This window comes from Macaca nemestrina, chromosome 12 (assembly GCF_043159975.1).
Source record: "Macaca nemestrina isolate mMacNem1 chromosome 12, mMacNem.hap1, whole genome shotgun sequence".
NCBI classification, from domain to species: Eukaryota; Metazoa; Chordata; class Mammalia; order Primates; family Cercopithecidae; genus Macaca; species Macaca nemestrina.
The window spans coordinates 111,771,757-111,786,624 of NC_092136.1; the positions used below are offsets into that span (position 1 = coordinate 111,771,757).

Genomic DNA, 14,868 nt, shown 5'->3' on the forward strand with positions numbered 1-14,868 from the left:
CACCTCTTGATCAATTGTGATTGCTTCCAGGTTGGTCTGCCCTTACCTTATTAGTTTGTAGAATTCTTGCATGAAATGCAGCTGGCCAGGCATGAAGCAATAGGTAAGCATAGGAGCGAATGGCATATGCTGGGGAATATTCCCAAGTCTGAAACCCTTCCCCATAGATGAGGTAGTGTGTCTAAAAATACAAAACAGATAGATTCAGGGTTATATTGGCCAAAAATCTCTGTTAAGCAGATGCAAGTGAAGTTTCTGAGCAGAAATATTAAAGACAAAGGCAGGCCAGGCACCGGTGCCTCACACCTATAACCCCAGCACTTTGGGAGGGCAAGCCAGGCAGGTTGCTTGAGCCCCATAGTTAAAGACCAGCCTGGGCAACATGGCAAAACCTCATATCTACAAAAATATATATATAAATATATTAGCATGGTATGGTGGTGCATGCCTGTAGTCCCAGCTACTTGGGAGGCTGAGGCAGGAGAATCAGTTGAGCCCAGGAGGCAGAGGTTGCAGTGAACCCAGATCATGCCACTGCACTCCAGCCTAGGCGATTTGCAATTGATAGATAAAAAAGGAATCAAAATGATATAATATTTTAAATATTAAGACATTACACATTTTACAAGATTGCTGTTTGGTCAACACTGAAAGCTTGAATTTTACCTTCTACTTATTTTTTCTCAACACTCGTTACCCAAAACAGAAAACCTCTAAATTATATATTTTCCTTAAACAACCTACACTTAACATTCTTCCTTCATTTTTTTAATTCAAAATGTGATCAGAAAATTTTCCCTTTGAATTTTCTATAATAGAAGTCAACAGGTAATGTGTAAATCAAGAAATAGCAATAAAAGCATACTATTTAGTAACACTATTTTGGTAACCATAAGACATAACTTAAAAAGTGAAAAAAAGGCCGGGCATAGTGGCTCAAGTCTGTAATCCCAGCACTTCGGAAGGCCAAGACGGGCGGATCACGAGGTCAGGAGATCAAGACCATCCTGGCTAACACGGTGAAACCCTGTCTTTACTAAAACAATACAAAGAAACTAGCCGGGCGAGGTGGCGGGCGCCTGCAGTCCCAGCTACTCGGGAGGCTGAGGCAGGAAAATGGCGTGAACCCGGGAGGCGAAGCTTGCAGTGAGCCGAGATCCGGCCACTGCACTCCAGCCTGGGCGGTGGAGTGAGACTCCATCTCAAAAAAAAAAAAAAAAAAAAGAAAGTGAAAATAAGTGGTTGCCTCCGGAAAGTAGGATTTGGACATGAGAAGTGGAATAGAAAGCTACTGTTTTTCCTTTAGGTATTTTAGTATTTGTTAACTTTAAAAACTATCTCCAGGTATTATTTTCATTTAAAAAAAAAAAAAGAAAATTACAAATTAGACCTTGGTGTAAACCAGCTAAATTCCCTACAGCCTTCAATAGCAGGTAAATCATCTGCTTAGAATACAAAAGTGAAAACATGTTACTGGCCAGGCCCAGTGGCTCACGCCTGTAACCCCAACACTTTGGAAGCGAGGCGAGAGGATCGCTTGAGCCTAGGAGTTCAATATCAGCCTCAGTGACATAATGAGTCCCCATTTCTGTTTTTTGTTTTTTTTTTCTGAGACGGAGTCTTGCTCTGTCGCCCAGGCTGGAGCGCAACGGTGTGCTTTCAGTTCACTGTAAACTCCGCCTCCTGTGATCAAGCGTTTCTCCTGCCTCAGCCTCCCGAGTAGCTGGGACTACAGGTGCCCACTACCACACCCAGCTAATTTCTGTATTTTCAGTAGAGACAGGGTTTCACAATGTTGGTCAGGTTGGTCTCAAACTCCCGATCTCAGATAATTCACCAGCCTCGGCCTCCCAAAGTACTGGGATTACAGGCGTTAGCCACCGTGCCTGGCCTGGTTTTTTTTGTTGTTGTTTTGTTGTTTTTTTTTTTAAAGAAAATACATCTATTTTACTAGGAGTGACACTTGTATATTATTTGTCTCTCGATTCGTAATAACACCTATGCTGCAAAATCAAGAACAAAAAGAGAAAACTAAAGAAATCACCTACTGGCTCCCAATAGTTGAATGTTTCATCACAGTCAGAGATGTTGCTCAGGAGAGCAGCACATAACCTTGCTGAAAGCAGACACTTGAAAGCAGTAGATCCTTCAGGTGCCCAGACTTGTCCTGCTTTGTTCCCAGATAACCTGCTCAAAAGCAAAAAAAAAAAAAAGCATGTCAGGAAGGACCTGCTAAGCAGAAGACCTAAATCTAGAAAGAAAGGACAAAAAGAACAAGAGACATCAAAGCACTTAAGTTATTCACCTAAAAAGGTGAATGACTAGTTGTTCTCTCTCAGTAAAATGAATAAAGAATTCAGATTTTTAAGAAAAAAATTTTATGATAGGGTCTTGCTATGTTGCTCAGGCTGGACTTAAACTCCTCGGCTCAAGTAATCCTCCTGCCTCGGCCTTCTGAAGAATTGACTTTAATCTCAATCACTCCTTCCACTTCCTGCTTTTAAGGCATAAATTAACTCATACACTTTAGCTCAATGCATTTATGACACTCCATTTATCCCAAGTCAACTAATCACTCATTTGAAGGCCACAAAGCTGTCATTCTCCTTTTCTTTCTTTTCTTAACAAGGTCATTGCTTTTCATGGCTTTATTCATTCACCCTTATGTTCAGATAGAAACCTAGATGCTAGGTACATAGCCTACTCCAATTCCATATGTTGACAGCTCCCTTAATGTAGTTCTAACCTGCAGCCTCCCGGGTTTGGGAAGAGGTGGCGGTGGGTTGGATGGGCCCAGTAAAGGGTCGGGACTTGAGGCAGAATAAAAGGAGCTGTGAGGAACAACCGTAAAAGGTATACTCTTTGATCCTGTCAACATCTCCCACAGAAGCTATGCCCACTCTAGGCCTGGCCCGAGAGCATCATAGATCCGCACTCCAAGGCGGTTTTACAAGAGAGGGGAACCCGCGGTGGAGGGATCTAACGTGGGCGAAGACTGAATACTGATCCGCCCAGGAAGAGCAATATGACCTAGCTGAAGAGGGAGCTCAGGCCTCCGGCGGGGAGGCCAGGCCTGTCGGAGCCCCGCGCGCCACTGCTAAGACCCTCCCGGGGGCAGCCCCGAACAGCGCCGCCGGCCGGCCGGCCGGCCACGCCCCTGCCGCGCCGCACACTTACTCGGTCCTGTGCTCCGCGCCGCCCGCCTCTCGGCTGCCCAGCAGCTCCCGCAGCTTGTCCGCAGCGGGGGCCGTATCCCCACTGCTGCCCCCGCTGCCCTTCAGGCGCTGCCGAGCCCCTCGACTAGCCATGGCAAGCTTGGGGAAAAAAGACAGAATTTTGAACCCTATGAAGTCGGTGAGCGCGACATAGCTTTGGCTGGCAAACGGTGTCCGCCGAGGGACAAAAGATCTTGACATGCGCAGAAAAGACTAAATTATAGTGTTACTGGGCCAATTGGGGCAGATCCCCGAGTAGCGAAGAAATAGAACCTGAGCCTTGAGTTTCTTCATCAGGGCTGTCCCATCCACCTGCTTCTAATTCTGGCCATTCCTACCTCCCTCCAACCCTATTTTCCGTCACTTTTCAGGATTCTCCATTCTCAAAAAAAAAACAAAAAACAAAAAACCTCTCAGCTCCCCTATTTAAATGAAAAAACAGAAAGTGATTAAAGGAATCTACATAGTAAGATGTGAAGTATTCAGTTAAATATCATAGCGCAGCTATCTACTAAAGGTCCTTAAAATGTCATTTTTAACACTTTGCCTTCTTTGTATTTTGGTGAGAGTGTCAGAGACAGCCTGTAGCTAAAAACTGCTTCAGAGAGACAAACCGGTAATGGCAGAATGTAGACTGATGAAATTCTGTGCGGCAAACTGAACCAGACGTCCATCACTGTCATCGCTACTATGGCATTGTGGTAGGTGTTTTACGTATTTTATCCTTTTTAAACTTAGTAAAAACCTAAGTACAAACCTTAGTACAAACCTACTTAGTAGAAACCCACTACTTTCCTATGCACACTTTACATTCCAGCTAACTAGCCTAGAAAGTGCCCCCAAATGCTCCCTTATCTATATCTCTGTTCATGGATGTCCTCTGCCTGAAATGCACACCCTACTTGACTAACAATTCTCCCTTCACATTCCTAACCTTTTTTAAGATCCAGCTCTACTACACTAGATCCAGCTCTACTAACACTACCTCATCCACGTACCAAGCACTATTGACGATAGAAGAAAGGGATAAATCACATTACCTGCCATCAATTAGCAAAATAGTCTATGTGGAGAGCTCAGCAATAGATGCGTCCATAAGAGATCCCTTGATTCTTTATCCCAGTCCCCAAACTTACTCCTATGGCAGTGTTTCCATCCCAGTTAATGACACTTCCAGTCTTCTAAGTATTCAGGTCAAAAACCTAGAGGTCCTACTTAATCCCTTTATTTCTCTAACCCCAAACCTCTCTCACCCACACACGAACGTTTAATTCATCAGCAAGTCCTTCCAAATATTATCCAACCCAACATTTTACCACCTTGGTCCAGGTCATCATTATCTCGTTTGCATTACTGCAATAACCTCCTAATTTGTCTCTGTTCTTCCATTCTTGCCTTCCCAAATGCTTTTCTCCGAGAATAAATAAGACAGTCATGTCCCTCACAGAATATAATCCCAAATGTGGAGTCTAACTATTAACAGGAACATACGTTACTTCACATTAGAATACTGCATTCTGCAGAATCCTAGGCTAAGTTAATTTTCCAGTGTCCCTTAGAGATACTTACAATAGAAGGCCCCAAAATCTAGAGAGGCAAAGTTTAATCACAGTTGAATTACTGTTAAAGACTAGGGAAGAAGTAACAGAAAGTGGCAGAAAGAACATGGGCTTTAGAGTCAAACAGACCCAAATGTTAACCCTAAATCTGGCACTTTATTAGTTCTACGGATTTCAACCACAGAATTAAAATGTTGATGATGATAATAATAATACCAAAACTAATGTGGAATATTTGCAACTTACCAAGCTAATACATGTTAGTCTGACTCCAAAAACTACTCTCATAAGGTGATTTAATGAAATGATACAACAAAGTTAAGGGAAGAGTAATTGACAGTGTGGAAAACATACTTATATTTGATGAGACACCTAAGTTCTACTGCCTCTTCAGCAATAGAGCATCTAAAGTACAATATGCTGTTTTGTTTATTGTTTTAGTCACTTCTCAGGACCAGAATATTACACAACTCCAAATGTCACCAATCACATTATAATCTATAAATTTCAGTGATAGAGTCAAGGTATCTTTTAAGATCAACCAATAGTAGGCCAGGCACGGTGGCTCACACCTATAATCCTAGCACTTTGGGTGGCCGAGGTGGGCGGATCACGAGGCCAGGAAATCGAGACCATCCTGGCTAACATGGTGAAACCCCTTCTCTACTAAAAATACAACAACAAAAAAAAAATTAGCCAGCGTGGTGGTGGGCGCCTATAGTCCCAGCTACTCAGGAGGCTGAGGCAGGAGAATGGCATGAACCTGGGAGGTGGAGCTTGTAGTGAGCCGAGATCGCGCCACTGCCACTGCACTCCCGCCTGGGCGACACAGCAAGACTCTGTCTCAAAAAAAAAAAAAAAAAAGATCAACAAACAGTAGCTATGGTCACAAAGTGAAAGATTTTACAAAAAAAAAATCCAGAAAGGACTACTGGTTACAAGTTGGTTATTTTCCTCCACATCCCCCGCAATGAAGGATCACACTGCAAAAAAGGATTTACTAAACTACCGAGGTATAACATATAGGCGTTGTTGAATCTCCTTCCTAAACTGGGACTGCATTGATGCTACTTGCTGCTGGGTGAGGGCCTTGTCACAGGTCTGGTAGGTCAATCTATAGCAGAGACTGACCTGTTGAGTCTTTGGATGTTGAAAACGGCTAAGAAACTGTATGGATATAACAGTGTCCTGGGACACTGCTCGGGCCACAGTGTGAAACTCTAGTTCATCAAATCCTTTCTTCTCATCTATCCAAAAACTAATATCATGCACATAACATGGAGGATACAGAGAATGACTTTTGAAGGGTTCTATTTTCCCAGGAACAAAATTTTTCAGGAAACGGTTATCAAAAGTCCACAACATTCTCCAGTCAGAGATACACCAGACAAGCATGGCTAGTAAGTCCAAGTTCATAGACACAAACACAAAACACTGGTCTTTATGTATAACACTAGTGGCAGATGTGGTAACAGACCCAATAATTAGATCCTCAGTACAATCTGGGCTAAAATTGTGAGTCTTCACACGAATCATATAATCCTTTCCATTTGATTGAAGGACAAATTCGACTAAACTGCTCAGCTTAGAGCTCTCCAGCAATGTCTGGGTTAGCAGGCTATCTAGAATGCCCTTCAGATGATCCAGCAGTGATTGAAGACAGCCATCCTTCAGATTTTGGTTAAACCCAAGGATAAATAAAGTCTCATGAAATGCTGGCATTGTGAAAGGCAGAATGTGGCACTTCTGAAAGACAGGTCCACTGAGGATGTGCAGAGAACCTGAGAGGAAGTCTGGTACTTCAATGACATCCTGAACATGCACTAGGAGAGAAGGTCTAAGGCAGACCTTGGTCTGGCCATAGGTTCCTTCACAAGCTTCTTCTTTACCGTCTCTTCCAGGATTCTTGGGAAGGCTAAGTTCTGAAAATGACACTAGAAAGTCTTCCACATCTTGTGATGTCCCACCAGTCAGGGACTCAGAATTTGAGTTATCCTCATGGAGACTAATCCAAAAAGCAGCTGATAGAAAGTCACAATTCCAGAAAGGAAGAACACTGGCATCTTCCTGTGGCAGCAAAGGGAAGGAACACTCCAGCCTTTTTAGAGGGAAAGCTTTGCCTAATTCAGCAATGAGTTTCTCATTTATGGTTTTGATAGGATGACATGAAGGTGCTTCCAGGAAACCCCTGTTTAAACATACACAAAAATAACTTTTCTAACTTAAGATAGTAAATAATTATAATGTCGCTAGAATTAAAAATACAAATAGCTGGACAGAAAAGAATTACCCTTAAATTGATCTTGAAAGGAAACAAAGAAATCATCTACCATAAGGAGAAACAGGTGTATTTCAGAACTCTGACAGCCACCATCCCTGCAATATATCAGAAAATGTGACCATTTTTAATTCTAGAGACGCTTAAGAAGGCCAGGCTGACAAACATAGCACCCACATCACTAACAATTTATGTACCATCCATTCAATATATGGTTGCCATCAAGACAATCAGGATACAACTGGAGATGAAAGTGATTTCCAGCAAAATAACTGATTACCTGTTCAACTTTCCTACAAGTGCTTCTGGTTCTGGAAAGGAAAACCACTGGTTACCCACTTTGATCCTGAAGATTCTGGGTTGAGAAACTTCGAAAGGTAAGCTCCTGGTGAAGACATGGTTCAAAGCACCTTCTACATGAAAGGACTTATCTTGACTCCTGGCAAAATAGACACCAATATGAAATCTGTCATTATTAAAATAAGCAAGTATTTTTACAGACTGAATCAGTTAATTGGCAGGGTCTATGAGTCTGTTTATGAGATTTTATCATCATTAGTGAGGGAGATGAAAAAGCAGAAGGCTTAGACCTATGCTATTACCTACCTATATCCAGTGCACTTGTACCCTGGCACAGCCTTACAGCTGAATGGATATACATCACTTAAAATGAGTCCCCCCAGGGCTGCCATGGCAACCACTTGCCAACTGTTGTGCCATTCTCTCTGGGGCTTATCCGCAGGAGTTCCACCTTGTCCTCTACATAATGCCACGTGGACTTCTCCTTCCTCTGCAAGAACGTCTGCACAGCTAATAGGGAGAAAAGAAACAATTATCATAAACAAGTGGAAATTACCACAGGAGTTGGCAACATACACATGGTTTGCCTGTGAAATAATTAAAATCCAATCATACCTATGTGCAAGAATCTATTAGACCTCAAAAAATGCAAAGAAAGTAGCTGGAAGTAAATACAAATGTAAATTAAATGTTCAACCCACTAACTGATACTATTGGTTGACCAGGGTCTGCTTTGCATTTGTGTTGTTCATGCATATGTCACAGAAAGGTCAATATCTGCACAGTTTCTATATATGATTCACTGCTTAGGCTGTTTCTTCCCATTTAGAAAGTTATTTTCATTGCCCTCCTGAAATTCAAACACTAGTTTAAAATACTGCCTCTGTCAAAAGTTTATTGACAGCTGTGCCCCCTTGGACACCTGCAATAGTATCATGACTTGTGGTATAATCATGTAGAGCATTGTTTTCAGTTCACAATAATTTAATGAGGCTGTTACTTTTTTTTTTTTTGAAATGGAGTCTTGCTCTGTTGCCCAGGCTGGAGTGCAGTGGCACAATCTCAGCTCACTGCAACCGCAACTTCCCAAGTTCAAGTGATTCTCCTGCCTCAGCCTCCCAACTAGCCGTGATTACAGGCGCATGCCGCCGTACCTGGCTAATTTTTTGTATTTTTAGTGGAGACGGGTTTCACCGTGGTAGCCAGGATGGTCTCGATTTCCTGACCTCAGGTGATCTGCTCACCTCGGCCTCCCAAACTGCTGGGATTACAGGCGTGAGCCACCGCGCCTGGCCCAATTAGTTACTATTAATATCCCTAGTTTACACTTGAGAACACGGAAGCATGTAAAGATTCAGTAAGCTTGCTTAAAATAACAACTGTTGGCCAGGCATGGTGGCTCACGCCTGTAATCCCAGCACTTTGGGAGGCCGAGGAGGGCGGATCATGAGGTCAGGAGATTTAGAGCATCCTGGCTACCACGGTGAAACCCCGTCTCTACTAAAAATACAAAAAATTAGCCGGGCGTGGTGGCGGTCGCCTACACTCCCAGCTACTTGGGAGGCTAAGGCAGGAGAATGGGGGCTGAGCTTGCAGTGAGCCGAGATTGCGCCACTGCACTCCCGCCTGGGCGACAGGGTGAGACTCTGTCTCAAAAAAAATAAAAAATAAAAAAATAACAACTGTTAAGTGGTGCGCTGGGATTTGAATCCAGGCAGTCCGGCTTCTAAGTGAACGTTCTTAGCCATTAGACTATATGGCTCTCATTATTTTGCACTGTCAAAAACAAATGATCCTCTTTTATACACCCAAGAGTACACTATTTGTACTTTCATTTAGCATTTAGGATTTATATATATTTTTCCAACTAAATTGGGGGTTCCTTTGATGTTTTATATTCTCTTCTAAACATATAGTAGCTTGCACGTGTGCCTTATGTTTGGGTACAGTAACTATGTTATGGACATCTTAAACATTTTCCTTGTGAGGGCACTCCTTTCCTCACCTTTGGAAAAACTTGGCAAGCAGTTCCCTGTTCTTAGCTACGCCAGCTTTGCGTCCACAATGCGGAAAGTTGAAATAAATTTGATTAAATTCTCTGTCGTGCAGTTCAAAGACATCTGTCAGCTGGGTGCAGTCCACACCGAAACGTACATCAATACCTGGCAAAGATAGTATAGGGGCGCAAAATAGAGATGGGAGGACGCCTTAAGACATGGAACAGAAAAACTCTTCCTAACTTACACCGTGCAGACCAGCCCAAGTCTGGGCACAAAGCCGGCTTTATGTGAATATCCGTGGGACGATCAAGAACAGTCTCCACGTGGGTTACATCCCCACGCCCCCACCCTTTCCACTTTGGGACGAGCCAGCCGCTGGGCGGGGCTTCGCAGAGGGGCGGGCTCGCTACCTCGCTCGCGCAGGTACCGCAGATTCTCCCGGGCCACTGGATCCCGGGTCAACTCGGCCTGGCGCTGGAGGCAGGTGGCGGTAAGACGAGTGTTCTGATCCAGGGTTTCGCTCAGAGCGGCGGCGAAGGAGAAATTCCCCTCCCCAACCAACAGGAGGCGCCGAGGGGCCATGGCCTCCACCGACTCCCAGCTCGCGTTCTCTGTGGCGCTCGTTTTACGTCACTTCCTTCGCGGATCTCTGCCCGCCCCCTCTTCACTCGTCGCTAGTTGATGAGGCACCCTTGGCGCCCGGTTGTCTAGACGAACGGGTGCACCGACTCCTTGGGAGGATAATAACTATGAATGCAAAAGCAAGACGCCCACTTTCCTGTCCCCTCGCCCTTTCAGCCCCTCGGGAAGATCATAGTGCCTTTAGCCCAAGCATGGCCTTGAGCGACTTCATCACACCTGCATGAGGTCACAAGCAGTCACAGGGGTGAGGCGAGTTCTGAGTGAAAGAAACGGGGCGGGGCTGAGGCCAAGGAGAGATTGGACTGTGTCTCGCATGCTCTTGACGCAGAAGGTTTTGAAACTTTTTTCACCTCGTCCGAAATGGCTGCCTCCCAGTGTCTCTGCTGCTCAAAATTTCTCCTCCAGGTGCTTAAATCTCCTATCTTCTATTCATTCAAGAAAGATTATTGAGGTCTATTGCGTGCCAGGCCACTGTGAGAGTGGTTACGATATATGGATGAACAAGACGTGGCCTGTGATTTCAGTGAGCCTGCATTCTGGTGGGGAATGCACAGAGCAAAAGAGGCAACTCTGATATGGCAGGGTGTGTGCTATGCGTGGAGTGATTCAGTGTGCAATGGGAGCGCACAGAAGGAGAACGTTACCAAGTTTTTGGGCGAAGTGGGTCAGAGTCCTTGGATGAAGTGAACCCGAGTTGAAAGCTAAGAGGGTAAAAGTACATCCTAACTGGGTTAAGAGGCGTGAAGAGGCAGAAAGAGCAATATATGCAAAAGCTTGATGGAGAAACAGAATAGTTGAATTGGGCTGAAACGCAGTTGGAGGGAGAGTAACAGATGAGACTGAAGAGTTAGGCAGGGGGCAGGTCACAGGGAGCCTTGTAAGCCTTTTTAAAAAAATCAACTTTTATTTATATATGGGGGTACATGTACAAGTTTGTTACGTGGATATATTGCACCCAGGTAGGTTGCAGGTTTGTTATATGGGTATATGGCACCTAATAGTTTTTCAACCCACACCACCCCCCTCCCCACTCTAGTTAGTAGTCTGCAGCATCTGTTGTTTCCATGTTTAGGTCCCACTTATAAGTGAGATTGTCAGAGGTATTTATAACAGAGCAACTCCATCTTGAATAGGGGCTAGGTAAATAAGGCTAAGACCTGGGCTGTGTTCCCAGTAAGTTAAGGCATTCTTAGTCACAGGATGAGATAGCTCAGCACAAGATACAGGTCATAAACACCTTGCTGATAAAACAGGTAAAGAAGCCAGCTAAAATCCACCAAAACCAAGATGGCGATGAGACTGACCTCTGTTCATCCTCACTGCTAGTGCCATGGCAGTTTAAAAATGCCATGGAAACGTCAGGAAGTTACCCTATATGGTCTAAAAAGGGGAGGTATGAATTAATCCACTCCTTGTTTAGCGTATAATCAACAGTCTTAAAAATGGGCAACCGGCTGCCCTCAGGGCTGCTCTGCATATGGAGTAGCCATTCTGTATTCCTTTACTTTCTTAATAAACTTCCTTATGCTTTATAGACTCACCTTAAGTTCTTTCTTGTCTCTTGGGGTCTGGATCAGGACCCCTTCTGGTAACAAGAACATGCTGTATTTGGTTCTCTGTTCTGTTGTAAGCCATTTTAACAGGCTGAACCTTACTCTGAAAACAGTTGAAAACCACTGAAAGATTTTAAACGAGAAGATGATACAATTATACTTTCATTTTGAAAAATTCTGCTATCCTGTGGAGAAAGGTTTGGAGAGGAACAAGGCTGATGGCAGGATAAGACAAGAGGCAGCTGCAATAATGGAGACAAAGCTGACAGTGATTTGAATTGAAATCTGGCAATGGGAATGGAGGGTAGTGGTCAGATTCAAAAATCAACAAGACCTAGTGACTGGATGAATATTAAAGACAAGTCAGAGTCAAAGATAAGCCCCAGGCTTCTGGCTTGAACAACTGAGTGGGTGGGATGTCTGTCATTCCAGCCCTAGAGACAGTTACACCTAGATTTCCAGTATGAATACCAGGCCCGTTGGACTTCATGGGACCAGCTACTCTGGTCATCATGTTGTTTGGTAACATCAGTGCATGCACCTGTCTTCACAAAGGCAGATGGTATGAGGGTAGTTACCTGGGATGTCATCCTTCAATGATGCGTTATTGGCTTTGTTTCTGCCTGTGGAAAGGCAAGTGGGTGGTGATTTCCAAATCATGGCCACTTGCCCATGGTAATCTGGGTGAATCTTTCTTTGCTTGGAGAACTGGGAATGTCAGGTTTGTCTGCATCTTTAAAGAACATGGAACAGCCAAGTAAAAATTTCTGTCACTCTCATAAGAAATCTTCAAACGGCTCAACCTACTCAGCATCAAGTTACTCTTCTTCAGGAAAGGTATCACCTTGTTCCTAAGCCAGGGGGTCAGACTCACATTTTGGGGAAAAAAGAAAGATTGAGCTTTTACCTTACAAAAAAAATGAAATCAGACATTGATCTTCTGGTATATGCAAACCAGATTGATTGGGAGAATAGGCAGAAGGACAGGGTACAATAATGAATAAAACAGATCCTGTCCTTAAGGGGCATACAGCTCAGTATAGGAGATATAATGCAGACTTAAAGAACTCTAATGTATGGTACAAAGTTATAAATACAGGGAAAGATAAGAAGATAAAGTTTTATGTGAGATAAAAGGAGAGAGGCGCTAACTTCAGGGAAGGCATCACTTGAGCTAGCAGGAAGGAAATGATCATTTATTACTCATTTATTGTGTTATCTAGTTACTCAACTCTCACTTCTTTCTGTTCTCTTTGACTGTAGCAGTGCCCTTAGTCCCTAAATGCCTACATCTCAAAATTACCTAAAAATTTAGCTAATTCTCCATATTGTATTGGGAATACTGAAGTTTTTCCTGTCTTTTCACGGGGCCTGGGGTGCGGGGGTGTGGATTTAATCCATGTAGTCATCCGCTGTTGCTGATTGAAAGAATAGATCAAAGGGTTCCAGGACTTAGAGAGGAAGAAACAGAACCATAACAAAGCTTGGATCATTAGTACGGCGTGCTTATGTTTTACCTGGCTATGTAAAACAAGGGCGGAAAGGATGCTTTTTCTCTTCTCTGATTTATGCAATAAGCTTTTCTATTCTTGTCTTTTCCCAGAGACAGAACCTCGCCTGTTTCCTCACAAACCCACATTGTGGCAGCATCATTAATGCAGATGGCCATGGTGAAGTGTGGACAGATTGGAATAATATGTCCAAGTTTTTCCAGTATGGATGGAGATGCACCACTAATGAGAATGCCTATTCGAACCGTACCCTGATGGGCAACTGGAACCAGGAAAGATATGACCTGAGGAATATCGTGCAGCCCAAACCCTTGCCTTCCCAGGTACTCTAACTTTCTCTTTTTTGTTTGTTTGTTTCCTTTTGTTGGCAAAAGAAATGCAATGGCCATTTGAAATGCAGGTATGTAATAACTTCTGGTGCAAGGATCTCTCAGTTTTCAGTGAAGTGTTTGGGACAGAGGAACAGTCCGCAGCTGAACCACCTATGCCACTTTACTGTCAAGTTGAATATTTTATTATCTGTAAGGTTTCAAAAGGAAGGGCAGTCCTCTTTTTCTCTTACTTCTGTTTGGACTGTATCTCTTCATCTATGGAAATTTATAACGTCTTCTGACTTAGGCTAGCTTTTCCCCTGGTCCTTGCCTATCTAGACTTGTCATTTATCTGAGTCTTGCGCTTAAATCTCTCCTAAACAAGCAAACATACAAAAGATATGAAAGTTAGACGGATATAGACTAACACCATAGACCTCAGTCCATCTAAAATATGACAATCCATGAGAATTCATGTCATATTGATCTTTATTTCCTGATGTGTTAACTGTAGACTTCCAGATTTAGTCTGTTAATTTTTCTTTGCAGTTTGGACACTACTTTGAAACAACATATGATACAAGCTACAACAACAAAATGCCACTTTCAACGCATAGTACGTGTACTGTTTTTTCTAATTCTTACATTTTCAGAACCCAACTCAGTGACTGGCACATAGAAGGAACTCAAATAAAAGTAAACTGAATAGGTGAATAAGTGAGGCTGGGTGCAGTGGCTCACACGCGTAACCCCCAGCACATTGTGAGGCTGAGGCAGGCAGATCACTTGAGGTCAGGAGTTCGAGACCAGCCTGGCCAGCATGGTGATACCCCATCTCTACTTAAAAAATACAAAAATTAGCTGGGTGTGGTGGCTCATGCCTGTAGTCCCAGCTACTCATGAGGCTGCGGCAGGAGAATCACTTGAACCTGAGAGGTAGAGATTTCAGTGAGCAGAAATCAAGCCACTGCACTCCTGCCTGGGTGACAGAGTGAAACACTGTCTCAAAAAAAAAAAAAAAAGGTGAATAACTAAATGAATAAGTAAACAGGTTTTTTTCTTCAATTTTAACAGAACTTACTGTCTATTCCCTAGAAATAGGAGCAAGATCAGTTTCTAAAACTCCTTATTGTTGACTGTTTTCATTTGTCTTCCCTTCCCTTTTTTGGTTCCCTCAGGATTTAAGCGAGAGCCTCACTGTTTCCCAGGACATCAACCTGAACTGGATCCTCCCCGATACAAATGCACAGAAAAGTCAACTTACATGAATAGCTATTCAAAATCTTAAATCAGGCATCACTCAGGATATGTATAATATCTTAATATTGACTAATTTCAGCATCCAGGTTTCTAAGAAATGATAAGATACTTCACTTTTCCACAGTAAAAAGAAGGGAGCACATTCTAAGCACAGCTAAAAATTTAGCTCACTGTAGCACAGTTTCACTCTCTGAATAAATAAAGCAAAACACATAGAAAATATTCTTTATCCCTTTTTT

General features: G+C 43.2%; 2 protein-coding genes across 13 annotated transcripts in view; one reads left to right on the plus strand and one right to left on the minus strand.

Moving 5' to 3' along the window:
* Nucleotides 1–9,943, minus strand: part of LOC105493752 (ALG9 alpha-1,2-mannosyltransferase) — a 101,376-nt gene extending 91,433 nt beyond the window's left edge. For 7 of the 9 annotated variants that reach the window (XR_011611238.1, XR_011611237.1, XR_011611239.1 and 4 more), the window contains exons 1-8: nt 9,763–9,943; nt 9,358–9,514; nt 7,659–7,862; nt 7,333–7,491; nt 5,906–6,962; nt 3,178–3,314; nt 2,049–2,187; nt 47–181 (exon numbers count right to left, since the gene is read on the minus strand). Coding sequence is in view for 5 of the 9 variants with exons in the window: in XM_071075943.1 (XP_070932044.1) it covers nt 47–181; nt 2,049–2,187; nt 3,178–3,314; nt 5,906–6,962; nt 7,333–7,491; nt 7,659–7,862; nt 9,358–9,514; nt 9,763–9,934 (2,160 nt within the window). In the remaining 4 variants the exon portion in view is untranslated. The other 2 variants (XM_071075945.1, XM_071075946.1) reach the window with 2 other exon arrangements.
* Nucleotides 9,944–10,100: 157 nt separating this feature from the next.
* On the plus strand, nt 10,101–14,858 carry CFAP68 (cilia and flagella associated protein 68). 4 transcript variants are annotated; one of them, XM_011761422.3, is made up of 4 exons: nt 10,101–10,238; nt 13,151–13,381; nt 13,919–13,985; nt 14,548–14,858. In XM_011761422.3, exons 1-4 carry the CDS (start codon nt 10,215–10,217, stop codon nt 14,655–14,657), a joined length of 432 nt encoding a protein of 143 aa, XP_011759724.2. In that variant the 5' UTR covers nt 10,101–10,214; the 3' UTR covers nt 14,658–14,858. The 4 variants fall into 4 exon arrangements, with proteins under 4 accessions (XP_011759724.2, XP_011759723.2, XP_024652298.2 ...); XM_011761421.2 differs by lacking the exon at nt 10,101–10,238 and adding an exon at nt 10,266–10,399; XM_011761420.2 differs by lacking the exon at nt 10,101–10,238 and adding an exon at nt 12,260–12,384.
* The last annotated feature ends 10 nt before the right edge of the window (nt 14,859–14,868 follow it).

Bases quoted from the DNA above. Each gene is read 5' to 3' on its own strand.
- CFAP68 (XM_011761420.2), top strand. From the start codon at position 12,262: ATGTCAGGTTTGTCTGCATCTTTAAAGAACATGGAACAGCCAAGTAAA. The intron at 12,385-13,150 runs GTATCACCTTGT...GTCTTTTCCCAG, and splicing joins GTTACTCTTCTTCAGGAAAG to AGACAGAACCTCGCCTGTTT. The intron at 13,986-14,547 runs GTACGTGTACTG...TGGTTCCCTCAG, and splicing joins AATGCCACTTTCAACGCATA to GATTTAAGCGAGAGCCTCAC.